Below are 15,592 nucleotides of genomic sequence, written 5' to 3'. Positions count from 1 at the left end.
TTTAATATTATTTTTTATCATTATATTTTAAAAGATTTAAAATATTTTAAAGCATTCAAATAAATTATCTAATATTCTTTATAAATATTGAAAAAATATTTATGTTGTAAAAATGTTTTTAGTTAAATTTTTTTATATTTTATTTATTAATTAATAAATGTTTTATGTAATAATAACAATTGTTAATAGATATAACATATTTTTGTGAGTCTGAGAAACTATTTTTTATTTTAAAACATTTTTTTTATCATATTGACATTATGAGCATCTTAATTTTTTTTTTACAATTTAAACTTTTCATATATATATTAACAAATACAATATATTAAAATTTTTAATTTATAAGATTTTGTTTATTATAATCTGATTTTACATAATTAAAAAAAAACAATTATTTTGTCATTAATGTAAATTTATTTATTTAATTATTCCTATTATTTTTTTTATAAATAAAGATATTTTTTAAGTAATATTAATCTTTCTGAAAGTCAATTGATTTACAATAAATGCACTTTTTGATAAATTGTTTCATGATCCAGCTTCTTTGAGTAAAATATTTTGTAGTTTTTTTTTAAATTTGTTAATGAAGAAAAGAATAATAAATTAAGATGTTGTATAGAATTTTTGAAGACTATCAAAGATACTGATTGTATAACCGCTTTGTCTAAAAAAAACTGGAAATACACTTTTATACATTTTCAGCAACTCAATTTTGTCAATTACTTGAACCAAATAATTGTTCAGCATGTTATTCTATTAATGTCATTTTTTTATGTTTTGTCTAGCATTAGACGATGATATGTTAAAAAATGATATTTCATTTTTTTTGATAAAGCAAGATTTTGAAATATTGTAAGTTTTTGTACACATTGTTAAAGTTATCAAACACAACAGCCTATTAAAAATGATTTTGAAACAAAAAAGGTATGATATAAAATTTTGCCAATGTTTTTAAATACAAATTTTTTTAATATTTATTTAATTTATCAAAAAAATGAAAGAAATCTGTTATTCTCCAGAATTTTGTTTTTTTAATTTTAATATAAGAAAAGCTCTATTATTTTAGAAAAAATATTGTTTTATTAATATTGTTTAAAAAATTACTTTGAGAGGAAAAAGAAATTTATTTTTTAAATACAAACATAGTAGAAAACAGCTTGAATATGTTTTTTCAATATTTTATTACTAGAAATCTGGAAATTGGTTCATTTTCATCGCTGTTAAATCCTTTAGAAATCATAACTAACTACTTTCTTATAACAAACAAATTTGCAATCACAGTTTATTTGTGTAAAAAAAAAGTAAACATTAATATAAAAGGAATCACTTTTAATGCTGCATTGACAAGAATTTATTATTCAGTAATAGGTAATATAATTGTTAAAGAAGGTTATATCTTGAAAAAAATAATATTACTTTGGTTAAAATTAAGTTAAGAGTTTTATTATTTGTTAATTATTTTTATGATAAATATTCTTCTTTATAATCTTGATATTCTTGATGATTGCAATCTTTTTTACCAATTTTTAATTAAACTTGGAAATATCGAGTCAAACACCTGTGTCAAAAAGCAAAGTATAATCTTTCCATTAGTTTTGAAAATAGCTAAAAATATAAACAACAGTATTAAAAAGTGAAATTATAACATTTTGCTAATTATTCAATTAGTGTAATAATATATATTTATTTTATAATAGAATTATTATATGCTGTTATTTTTTAAAAGAAAATTTTTTCTATGTTATTTTAAATATTAATAAAAATAATTTCCAATAAATTCAAAAAAAAAAATTTAATATTTATTAATTTGTATTTTTGAAAACAATATTTTTTTTAACACAGCAAATTATTAAAAACTAACATGCTTATATAACATAACTTTGCAATCTATTTCTAAAAGAACAAATAAAAAAAATTTACATAATTAATAATAAATGGTTTACAAAAATTTAATTTCAAAGTTACATTTTTAAACACAATATCCTTGATTTAATAGACTTCATATATAAATGACTTGATGTATAAATTTTATTATATATCAATAATACAATAGAAATATGTAAAAATAAATACAAACAATTGCAATCTAGTTACAGAAATTAAACAACTAAAATATTCTTTATATGAATATTTTTAAAATTTTATTAAGTTATCCATTATCCACTCTCTTTCTATTTCATCATCATCTTTTTCACCTTTTACTAATTTTGCGGCTTCCTTCTTTTCATTTAAAAATTCAGTAAACAAACTTTTGTAATTTTCTCCATTCAACTTTTTTTTTACCCTATTTTCATGAAGTTTTTTTGCAGCATTAAATACGTTATCCATAAACGTTGGACCACTTCTTTTAACAATATAATCATACAAATGATTTGGTATTTCAGCTTCAGGATCATCGATATATGTTAAAATATAATTTATGCCATTATCAAAAAAACCTTTGCCAGGAATACATTCAACAACCATTGTAGAGATATAGTTAGACACCCTTACTAAATTTTTGTCATTGTCCTCATATTCCGTTTGATTGAGACCTTTAGAAAAAAGAATAACTTTAAAGTTTTCTTCATCAACCATAATTAAACGTTTGTATATGTATAATCTTGAAGACATTGGCCACGGAAATTTAGCTATCCATTTAACAATTGCTTTTTTACCATACTCCTCATTATAAATTTGTTTTAAACATGAGACATTTGGATCCCATGATAAACGATAATTCAAATCGAACTAAAATATATTTTTTATATTTAAATTAATTATATATTAATATATTATTTAACAAACCTGAGCATCAACAAAATCACATAATGATATATCATCATATTTTCCTATACATCTATATTCCCATAATTCTTTACCACCAAAATTTCTTTTTCTTCTAAGAACTTTAAGCCCGTGTTGATAATGAAGTAATTCCCAGCCATCTTTTTTTTGTTCTTCATTTAAATTTTTTATTGCTAAATCATTTGAATGAATACTAAAAAAAAAGTAATAAATTAATTTGAAAAGAAATCATAATAATATACATACTATTTAACATTTTCATTTAACATTTCTGTTAACATTTTATCATCATCATTTACAAATATTCCAGAAAATCCACCAACAAGTGCATATAAATATGATCGAGGAAAATATTTTATTCTCTTGTTATTATTATTGTAATCATAATGATTATATTTTTTATTAATTGGTATTAAATGATGAAGTTTCTTAAAAAGATGTATCACATTTCTATAAAGATGTGGTATTCTAAAAAAAACTAACCTTTCCGTCCTTAATGATAAAAGGAAGTACCCTTAAACGACTAAAAGAGATTTTTTTTAAAAATCTCCCTATCATAATTATTATCAATATCAATATATTTATTTATATTAAAAAAAAAGAACTTATATATATAAACGGATGTTTTAAATATTTAATTGGTGAAATACATATCATTTTATAAAATCTCTTACAACGAAAGATAGAGATAATATATGTACTTTAAAAAAAAGTATGTTTAAATAATTAATAAAATGCAAGAAAAAATATATCAAATGTTTTATTTTTTTTATACTATTTTTTTTATGGAATGATTTCTAAAAAAAAAACAAAATTATTAACAATTAATATTGGAGAAATAAAAAGAAAAAAAAATGATGAAATTAATAACTTTTTTCTTATTATATTATTATACATAAGCATATTAGGCAGTTCACGAGATAATAAAAAAAAGAAGAAAAAAGTTCTTCTAACTAATTTTATATTCTTTAAAGACCAAAAATGATAAATTAGAGATTATCACATTGTTAACAGAGATTAATTGCTTTTTTTTCTTAATTTACTATTTACTATTAACTGGCAAACTAATCAGCATAAAAGAAACAGTTAATGGTTAACTGTATATTAGTATTTATCATTAGTTGATTATAAAATAAGAATTCATAGTTGTAAAAAAATTATTGATCAAATTATTCTTCGATAGTTTAAAAAAAGAGAGAAGGTAGTTTATATCAAGATGATTTGCATTTGTTGCTACTTTCCTATACTTTAGAGTCGTTATTATCTTGGAACTAAAGGTATCGAATTATTGAGGACTTGTGGCGGAGGAGCTTCAAATTCATTGAGACATATAACTTCAAGCTAAAAAAAAAAAGAATAAATTAAAAGAAAAAAAAAACATACGACACGTAAGCCTTTCTTCATTGGATTTACGACAAAAAGTTTTCTTTGTATAAAAACAGTTTTATTTTTATCTTCAATATACCTCATAATTGAATTAAGTTTTTTTTGATATTTTGATTGAAAGAAAACAGTTGATAGGTAACAAGTAAGACAATTAAGTATTGTTTCACTAACAGATTGAACGTCAACAGATGATGCTTCAGCAAATTTTTCATTTATAGTTGTAATAAAATCAATCCATACTTCTCTTTCACATCTATCAGCAATTAATCCTGATATCTCTGTACTAAATTTAACATGAATACCATCACTATAATCACGAAGGATAAAAGATCTTTTGCAATCTGAAAGATTTTTTCCTTTTGCCGTTATCATTAGCTCCTGTAGCTCACTCATCCTCTTTTTCCTTTCTCCTTCTTTAAACAATTTTATTTTAAAAACTCCTTTCTGTATAAAAGATAAAATAATTATAAAAATAATAAATTTAAAATATTTAAAAATATAATACGTATAATTTTAATAATATCCAAATACTATATTAATTATCAATAGAAAAATATAAACTAAAGGTTAATAACCTATAATTTCTTTTTATCATTACTAAAATATTTACAATATGATTCATATTTTCTTTATAATTTTTTTTACTATAAGTGGAAGTGAAAAATTTTTTTAATAATAAATATAAAAGTGTATGTATATATATATAAAAAATGATAATATTTAAAAATGCCTTATTATAATATATATTATAATAAAATGTTACATTGCATATTAAAATTAATATGATTGAATAAATAATTGATAAAGGCAATTAATATATATATATATATATATATATATATATTGAAAATGTAGTATATATTTGTTTTGTAAAATTTTTTTTTGTTTTTTTAAATGAATTTAAATGCTCATAAAATGAATAGATAAAATATTTTATACTTCTTTTTCATCTTTAGAATTGTTTGGTTATTTGTTAGATTTTTTTTTTTGTTAGAATTTCTAAATTTTGTGGTCATTTAAAATTACTTAAGGATACATTTGTTGTGAATTGTACTGCTGTTGCGTTTGACTACCTTGTTGTGGTTGTTGTTGATTTATCATACCCATATTCACATTTTGATGTTGTTGCGAATTTCTGTATCTAAAATAAATAAATATATACATATATATATACTTTTTTTTTGAAAAAAATAAAAATTTGGGCAATTAATATATAAATTTAAAAAAAATACAATTTTATATATGTAGAAAGTATAAAAAAATTAACTAAAAGATAACTTACAGCATCTCTTGACGTTGATTTGTTTCGAATGTATTCATCATTGGTCCTTGATTATGTTGTACTTGTCCACTCATTGTCATATTCATTTGTTGTTGTTGTTGTTGTTGTGGAGCCATCATACTTTGAGGATGTTGTTGATTTGAAAGATGCATTCCTGGACCTGGATTAGTTTTTTGTTTAAGCATATCTTTAAGAAGTTTTTTTGTTTCTAATGGTGCTTCTGATCCTGCTCTCATATTTCCTCTATCCATCACTATATTTGGATTAATTGGTGGGATTCTATTTGGATTCATTCCTTGCATTTCTTTATTCATAGATCCTTGTTGAATATTCCAATGCTGTTGTTGTTGTTGTTGCGATGAAGACATCATTGGTTGATTTGGATTTCCCATAATTTGTTGTGGATTTCCAATTGGTTGTTGTGTTGAATGAGATTGCTGTTGCTGATTATGCATTTGTTGCTGCATTGGTGGTATCTGTTGTTGATGAGAAGGAATTTGTTGATGATGTCCACTCATTTGTTGTTGCATTCCACTCATGGAAGGTTGTTGTGGATTATGCATATGTCCGCGTTGATTATTTATTTGACTTTGACTTCCACTTATCTGTTGTTGAGGATTTCCTAATTGTTGTGATCTTTGTTGTTGTTGCTGCATGGGTATTCCTCCTTCTTGAATTTGGCGTTGTTGTGGTATTTGCTGTTGTTGAGTTTGTTGATTCATCATATTTTGATGTATCATACGTTGTTGATTAGACATATTATTATGCATTGGACCACTTAAATTATTTGGTATGTTATTATTGTTACCCATACCACTTGACATATTTCCACTCATATTTGTTGGTATTCCACCACCCATAGATGTTCCCATGTTATTTTGAATATTTGTATTCATGTTATTTAACATGCCACTTGGAACATTACTACTACTAGATGATTGTTGTTGTGCTTGTTGTTGATGAGGTTGTGGTCCTGGAAGATTTTGTGGTTTCATACCCAAAGTCATCATATTTTGTCCCACTGATTTTGTTATTCCACTATTATTACTTTGGCCATACATTTTTTGATTCATATTTTGTTGAATTGGAGCTTGCTGTTGACCCATTGGATTTTGTCTTATTCCACTACCCATATTTTGTTGAACATGTTGTGGTATATTAGATTGTTGATTACTAGAAGTCATCATTGGTTTCTGTTGTGGTTGTTGTTGAATATTTCCTTGTTGAGGATTATTTACCATTCCCATATTTTTATTGTATTGTTGATTTGGTGGTATGTTTTGTGTAGTATTTGGATTATTTAATACTTGTTGTAAAATATTACTTTTTGAAATGCCAGATGATTGTTGTTGTCCTGGTGGTATATTCATTCCAATATTTTGTTGATTTGAAGATAAGTTTATATTTGGATTTTGTGGATTGACAGGCATATTTATTGTACTACTATGCCTATTATCTGGCATATTTATCATGTTTCTTTGTTGATTTGAAGATATATTTATTGAATTATTATTCATATTATTTTGCATTGTCAAAGAATTTGATTGCTGTTGATTACTAGGCATATTCATTGATGTACTTTGTTGATTTAAAGATACATTATATGGTGGTGGCTGTTGTGAAGGATGATTTCCTCTATTAATTGAAGAATTTTGTGTTTGACCAGACATATTCATATTATTAATTTGATTATTGGAAATATTTCCATGTTGAGAAGTGGACATACCCATCATATTTCCTTGTTGATGGTTTCCCATATTTATTGAAGTGCTTTTTTGACTTCCAACAATATTAATTGAATTTTGTGGTTGTTGTTGGTGAACAGGATGATTCATATTATTTGGTTGTTGATGATTTAATATATTCATAGGATTATTTGATTGATTATTGGAAGTATTCATTGAACTACTTTGAGGATTTCTTGACATATTCATTGAATTAACATTTTGTTGCGCTAATCGAGATTGGGGTTGATTTTGTGGTGTAATTTTTGGTGGACCAGAATTAGATATAAACATATTAGAAGGTTGTTGTTGATTTATTCCAATATTATTATTTTGATTTAGTTGATTTGTTTGATGTTGATGAGAAGCATTTTGATTCAAATGACTACTTTGATTATGATGTATTCCTTGTGATTGATGATGTGAAGTTTGATTAGGATGATTACTTTGTTCATGAAGATTATTTTGTGATTGTATATTTCCTTGACTATACATATTTCCTTGGTTAGATACATTTCCAAGATTTGGTAAATTTCCTTGATTATGGATATTACTTTGTCCTGTTATTCCACTTTGATTAGAGATATTACTTTTATGTGATATATTTTGTTGTAATCCCATATTTCCTTGGGAACCAAAATTTCCTTGATTACCAAAATTTGGTACTTGTTGTGGTTGTTGATTTTTGTCAAATGATCTTATACCCATTGATTGTTGTTGTCCTGACTGTACCATTATTGGTTGATTTTCATGAAGTATAGGTGGTGAAAGTAAATCATTACCTTTCATATCTTTTCTTTTTTTAGTTGGTGTTTTTATACCAGAAGTTGGATTTGGATGTGGTCTTCTTCTGTTACCTTTACCAAGATTACCAGATGCAATTAATACTGGTGGTTGTGAATCAGTTTGCATAGGTTCTTGTTGTGACATATCCCTTGAAAATGTTCTTTCATCATTAAAATGCATTTTCTTTTGAATCATATTATTATTTACATTACTAATATCAGATGATTGTATTCCCATTCCAACATCTTGCGAAGGAAATGATTTTTGCATTGAATGTTGTGATGTATTATATGATTGTTGAGATTTTTTAACATTTGATAAATTTGGTGGCATCATTGGTTGCTGATTATTTGTTAATATATGCCTATTATGCATAGATGATTGTTGAATAGAACTTTGTGATATTTGTTGAGGCATAATTTCATTTTTGTTAAGTGTTTCATTTTTATGTTTAGATAATTGTGGTGCTTGATTTGATTGATCTATAGAATGTGAACCTTGATCAATAAGATTTGGAGGTTTAGATTGTACTGATCCAACATGGCCAGGACCATTTTGTGGCAAATTACGTGGATTAATGTCATTAATAACTTCTTTTGATATTTTTGGCATATCTGAAAGTGGTTGTTGTTTAATATCTATAGGTATATTATGTGAATCTTTAATAATATTTCCTGGTGATGATGATGGTTTATCAGGTGTATGTGATAAAATAGCTGCTATTTGTGGATTAGATGTTATAGTTGGATTAGTTGTCATTGATGAATTCATTAATGAACGTGGGGGCATTAATTTAATTTTTCCTTTCTCTTTTTCTTCTTTAGGTATTATTGTTAATTCTACTTCTGGATGACGATACATAAAATTTTTAGTTAATTCTTTACCTTCACCAATAATAGGAGCTCTAGGAAATAATCGATAATGATCATGGAATGAGAGACGTATTAAAAGATCAATACTAACTTTAGGTACATAGTCTGCCAATACTGCTTGATAAAATGAATAATTGACTGTCCTCCTTCCTAGTAATTCATGAAAGAATGATTGAACAGTTTCAAAAGTTGTCAATTTTATCTTTTCGGCTGGGTAATAGCCGGTTCGATTAATTAATTTCATTGCATTGCTACTTGAACAACTAACATTATATGTATTTTTTGCTTTTCCTATCATTTTGTAATAATGATCAAATATAATATAATCAAATGTCCTTTTTGGGAGTGGTAAAAGTTGTGATAAATGTTGCTTATCAACAGTAAAAGGTCTATCTTGACCTTCTTTTTTAAGTTTTTTACAAAATTGCATATATGTCCAATATCTTGCTCTATAATAAGCACTAAAATAATTAAATATTATTAATTATATAATAATAAATAAGTAAAAAAAAAAAAAAAACTTACTGTTCAATATGACGTGATTGAAATTTAAAAGCTGAATTAAATAAAACATTTGTTAATGCATCATAACATATATTATAAAATTTTCCTTCTCTTTCTGGGTGAAAAACTTCAAAATAAAGCAATTGCCAAAATAATATAGCCCATGGTTCCATTGTTTGCATAGTTGATAATTGATCCATCATTCCAGAAACAATAATAACTCTTAAAATAAGTCCTTCTTTATCAGAAATTAAATGTGAACGTAATAATCTTCTTGAGTCAAAATCTTTCATTAAACTTGATAAATAACCATATAAACCTTGAAGTAAGGCATATGTTGTTTGTGGTTCTTTATTTAATATAGTTTGAAGAAATTTTAAAAATGGTGATATATGTAAAAGATGTGACATTTGTTCCATTCTTAATGCATAATTATTTTTTGTATATTTTGATGTTATAATAAATGAAAATTCTTTTAATACAGCTGTAGGTAATGTTGTTACTTGCATTTTATAATATGCAGATCTTGTTCTTGGTATCCAAACATTAGGGAACATCATAACAATATTTTCAATTAAATATAAATTTTTAACTGTTTCCAAACGAAAACGAGTATCAGTTTTAAAATCAATATGTTTTTTAAATGAATTACTTTTTTTAACAAAAAGATCACTAATTCCTTTAGCTATTTCTGTTATTAATTGATCACAATAATAAATACGTTGAGGATAATTTTTCATTTGTGGTTTTCTTGTACTATCTGTCATAATACCCCATAAATCCCAAAAAACAGTCTTAAAATTCCATATATTTAATGATGATAAACTTCTTTCAATATAAGCTTTTTTTGATGAATTTTCTGCACATGAAATATTCATAAGTTTAGCTCTTCTATCACCTTTTCTTCTTGATATATAATTTAATAATATTCCTGGTATACCAAAATTTTTTAAAAGAATTTTTTTAAATTGTTGCCAATTACCATCTCTATTAAGTATACCAAAATGCATTTTTTGATAAAACCATGGTTGTTCAGAAATAAATAATAAACAAGCACGTAAAAAATGATTTACTCTAATTTTTTTTGGTGCTCTATTTTTTCGAAGTTTTTTTATAGGTCTATTAACCATAACAAATAATCTTATTAAAGGAAATATAACACTATCAAGTTCTCTTGGAAATAAAACATTACATGCTTTAAAATCACTAAGTTTTTTAACAACTGGTCTTTTAACTTCTGCTAAACCACTATATCCTCTAGGAAGTTTAAAAGGATCATGATATCCAGTGACAATTTTTGTACATATTAATGCAGAAAGAATAATTTTTTGATAACCATATCTTGATCGATTATATGTACCTCTAAAAGCATAAACTAATGATGATTTCATTAATCGTCCTATTAATTCATGTGGACGAAAAGTAAAACGTGCTGCTAATATTGCGACAAATGTTGACAATGCATAATGTGTTGTGGTACGTGATACATTAAAAATTTTATGAACACCTCTATACATACTTTGTGGATTATTAGATATTGAACATAATTCAACAATTGCTGATATCCATTCATTTTCAAGATTTAATAATGCAGATACATTGGCACAATAATTTGCTACAGAACTTATTTTGTTTATTTTTCTTCCAAGTGTTTTAATTAAATTTATTGCTGATAAAACAAATGAAATTCTACAATTAATACCATTATTATTAACTCCTTTGATAAGTGATCTTATTTCATTAAATGGTAATAATGTTGGTGCTGAATTAAGATATTTACTAAAAAAATATTTTTTAACTTGTACACGTGATTGTTCTATTTTTATATCAATAAATTTTTTAGGATAAAGTTTTTCAAAATCTTCAACACATCCTAATATTTGATTTGGTTTAGCTATTCCATGAACAAGAAGATAATATTTGCATTGACTAATAAAAACACTTATATTTGCTTCATATCCAGTACGTGGATAACCTTTTAATAATATAGTATTTTCAATTGTATGATATAATTCATTAATAACATTAATAACATTTGGATGATTTAAAAAATACATTAAATGTTCACTAAGATATGCTACTATTGTAAAAGCATAACCTTTTGTTATAATACCAGGAATAAAATTATAATATCTATTAAGCATAATATCTTCTAATTTAGAAATTTTAGGTAAAATTTCTAAAATATAATTTATCATACCACCAATATTCATTGATATACAAAACATTCTTAAAATATAATCTAAACCATCTAAACCAGGTAAAATATCATTAGTATTTTCAATAAATGCACTAATATATTCTTTAAAATTATCAGCAACCCAATATGTTATTAATGTTTGATCATAATATGTTTGTCTACGAAAACGACATAAAATATCACCACAATTATTATATCTTTTAACATCATGATATTCATGAAAATGTATATTTGTTTTATTTGTTTCTATTTTAAAATAATAAAGTTTTCTCCATACTTTTATTATTCCACGTGCTATTTCTTTTATATAACTTATATGTTCATTTTTTTGAATTGATATACCAAACATTAATCTATCACGATAATATATATCTTCTCTATTATATATTGATGGTAATATTGGTAGTTGAAGAATTATTCTTTCTTCTGGTGTTACACCTTCTAAATTTAATAATGTATGTTTTTCAGAATCTCTACGATAAAATTGTAAAGCATATCTTGATGACATTAAAATATTTTTATTCCATATTGGATGAAAATCTCTTTCATAATTTTCACCATAAACATATTTAACAGTTTTTCCCCATAAACAATTATCTTTTTCTATTCTTCCTTTTTTTATCCAATAATCTAATAATTTTCTATAATTAATTAATCCAAATGATTGAAGATCATTAAGTAATAATATAAAATTTCTAAATTCATATCCATAATTACAATAACCAAGTTTTGGTGCTTCTGAATAAATATAATCATTTAAAATATTTATCATTACAGATGATTTATCTTTAACATCTTTTAAATGTACAGATAATATTCGTACAACTAATGCAACACGATGTGTTCCATCACGTTGTGATGTTATAGACCAATGAATTAACATTCTTTTTCTTAATATAATTTCAATATTATCATCCATTTTCATAGTACATTTAAAAATATCATCATGTAATTTAACTATTTCATCATCATTAATCAAAAAAACATTATCTAATGTTTCTAATAATTTTAATATAACATTAACAAGTTCTGAGCAATATGTTTTACCAGATATAACTTCATGCCATTGATATTTCATATCAATACTACGTTCAATAATTTCATTAATTTTAGGTTTCATTAATTCAATCATTCTTGATGGAAGTAAATTTGCTTCTTTACACATAATATCAAATGGACATGATAATTCATCTAATGGTGAACCACCTAATTCATCATAAATTTTAACACCAGTAAATTTTTTAACATAAATCATGTATTTACGTGGTAATGCTTGTGGGCATTCTGTAATAATTGAATATAACATTCCTGTCATACTATTTACAATACCACGATGATTTTCACATTTAATAATTTCAGTAAACGCTTCTCCAGCAGTTATTGGTTTTCCAGTAATATTCATATAATCATAATGATATTGTTTAAATCTTCTACAAATAATAAAAGCCATTCTCCTAGAGATAATAATATTTTGCGTAACATAATGTATAAATTGACTAACAAACAAAAATAATATTTTAAATCTTTGCGGCTTATCAAGTGGAAAATTTTGATATTTATTAAGAAGATCTATCATATCTGTTAAAAAATCTTGACGATCCAGGACACCTTCTTCACACATATGTTTTATAAGAAGAGAAAAATAATTCCATCTATCTGACTTTTCATCTTCACTTTTATCATCATTATAAAAATTATTGAATGTATAAATTATTAAACCACTTATCAAACTTTGTACATATTCTAAGGCGCTTTGTAAAGCTTGAGATTTTTTTGGTGGTTTTGATATTATTGGTATATGTGTTGCTTTAAATATAGCAACCATCTTGATAAACCAAATAGCTTTAACAATTGGTACACGATGATCAAAAAGATATTTAAGAAAATCTTCATTTTTTTCAAATTGTGGAAATCTTTTAATAAGTCCATATAATGCTTTACCTTTAGAAAGATCTTCAAAAAATTGTGGAATACTTGGACATTTTGGTATTTTCTAAAATAAAAATAAAAAAAATAAATATTTTATTATAACATACACTTAAAAAATTCCATTCATTAACTGTAAATGCTTTTGTTACCAAAGACCTTTTACCAGATTTAGGATTATCATATGATCTTTTTTTCATAATAGTAATAAAAAAATTGTTTGCTTTTTTAATTGTATCTTCTAATTTAGAATCAATTTTTGATGTTTTTTGATTGTAAATTAATGATTCATGTTCATATGAATGTTGTGGATAAATATATCCTTTTCTAATACGATCATAACTACTTAAGTTATCTTCATCTTGTTTTGAATCTTGAGGAAATATATCAAAATGTCTTCCTCGAGATGCTTTACGAATAGGTCTTTTTTCTGACGATTCTGTATTCCAGTTCGCAACTTTATAACTTCTATTTGAGTTAAACATTTTGTTAACTATATTTTTTCTTTTTTTGAAAATTTATACTTTAAAAGGGGTGTTTTTTTTTATACATCACGTTGTGTTGTATGATATATATAATATTAAATTTAAAAAATATATTATTTGTAATATAAAATCTATCAAAAAATATAATTTTAGGTTAGTAAAATTACTTAAAAAAAAGACCAAAAATGGTTTATGAATGTTAGTTTATTTCTGAAAATAAATAATTTATTAAAAACGATATTTTATATTTAAAAAAAAATATAAAATATAATATATATAAAAAAACTTATATTCGAAAAATAAAAATATTTAGGATAGTTTTAAAAAGAAAATTGAGTAGTTTAAATGCAAGTATTGTTTACAAGGATACAACCCTCCAAACCATGTGTACATTGAACGAAAGTTATATTAGTTGTAGTGTATGTATGTGTGTTTTCATATTAGTATGTATGCTAAAGAGATACAAGAACACACCACATATTTTAATATTATAGATATGTATTAAGCTTTGCTGTACGTAGAAAAATATGTAAAGTGTTGAATTGATATTATATATTAAATTCTCGTCTCATTGTCGAATGTCCTCTATCTATCTATATATATATATATATATAAATATATATATATATATGGAATCTGTAGTTAGAGGTAATAAATGTATATGAATATTATATAATAAATATTATATATATATAATATTTTTTGTTAAATATAAATATTATTTATCATTAAATATATAAAAATAAATAAAAAAAAAAGTTATAATAATATATTAATATATAATATATATTTATTTACTAACACCCTACTAAAATAGTAAAAATGATATTAGATAAGATGTTAAAATTAAAAAGATTTATTTTAATATATATATAAAAATATAAAAGAAAATGTAAAGATAAAATAATGGTTAGAAAATATTTTTAAAATGTCAAGAATGTATTTAAATAAAACTAACAACTTTTATAATGTAAAAATATATAATTTATCAAAGTTACTTATAATTAACATTATTATTATAAGAAAATAAATGAATAAGAAACATGAATAATATATAAAAAAAAAAAATTTTTTTTATTTTATTATTTTTAAAAGATAAAAAATATTTTAATGTTATTCATGTATTTTAAAATAAAAGGAATTTTTATATATTTGTATATATATGTACATTTTAATTTACTAAGAAAATAATTATTAACAATAAATTTACTACTTAAAAATTATAAATTATAATTAAAGTTAAATGATATACTCTTTAAGAATTTAATGTAAAATATTCTTTTAAAAATAAAGTAATTTTAAGCATATATGTTTCTATCTTAATGTTTATAATAAATTTATTTTTAATCTAATAATTATTCTAATAATATTTTTCATTCACTTACAAGTTTTTTTTTTCAATTTTAATTAATATCACAGCTATTTTAGTTAATGGTTAAATTATTCAATTAAAAAACATTTTTGTTGTAGAATTTATAGAGAAAAACTTTTATTGTCATTTAATAAAATTTTAAAATTCTATTGATAAACACTAAAAATGTCTCTCTTTTAACCAAATATAAATAAAAAAATTGTATCTTTTTTTTATAAATACTTTTTTTTTTTAAATTAATTTTTAACATTTTATTATAAAAAAAATT

General features: G+C 23.2%; 3 protein-coding genes across 3 annotated transcripts; all 3 read right to left on the bottom strand.

Moving 5' to 3' along the window:
* Positions 1–2,133: 2,133 nt before the first annotated feature.
* On the bottom strand, positions 2,134–3,345 carry SRAE_X000102900 (StAR-related lipid transfer protein 7,mitochondrial; the record flags this gene model as incomplete). The annotated part of the gene is made up of 4 exons (XM_024647140.1): positions 2,134–2,730; positions 2,788–2,980; positions 3,034–3,215; positions 3,271–3,345. 4 exons carry the CDS (start codon positions 3,343–3,345, stop codon positions 2,134–2,136), a joined length of 1,047 nt encoding a protein of 348 aa, XP_024498489.1.
* A 702-nt stretch (positions 3,346–4,047) lies between these two features.
* SRAE_X000102800 (Golgin subfamily A member 7/ERF4 domain-containing protein) lies at positions 4,048–4,566 on the bottom strand (the record flags this gene model as incomplete). Its single annotated transcript, XM_024647029.1, has 2 exons — positions 4,048–4,128; positions 4,171–4,566. 2 exons carry the CDS (start codon positions 4,564–4,566, stop codon positions 4,048–4,050), a joined length of 477 nt encoding a protein of 158 aa, XP_024498488.1.
* A 633-nt stretch (positions 4,567–5,199) lies between these two features.
* On the bottom strand, positions 5,200–13,952 carry SRAE_X000102700 (Mediator of RNA polymerase II transcription subunit 12; the record flags this gene model as incomplete). Its single annotated transcript, XM_024646918.1, has 4 exons — positions 5,200–5,314; positions 5,456–9,298; positions 9,363–13,534; positions 13,578–13,952. The coding sequence occupies 4 exons, from the start codon at positions 13,950–13,952 to the stop codon at positions 5,200–5,202; spliced, it is 8,505 nt and encodes a 2,834-aa protein (XP_024498487.1).
* Between the last annotated feature and the right edge of the window lie 1,640 nt (positions 13,953–15,592).

This window comes from Strongyloides ratti, scaffold srae_chrx_scaffold0000002 (genome assembly GCF_001040885.1).
Source record: "Strongyloides ratti genome assembly S_ratti_ED321, scaffold srae_chrx_scaffold0000002".
In the NCBI taxonomy this organism is placed as follows: Eukaryota; Metazoa; Nematoda; class Chromadorea; order Rhabditida; family Strongyloididae; genus Strongyloides; species Strongyloides ratti.
This window is presented reverse-complemented; position numbering and strand designations above follow the sequence as displayed.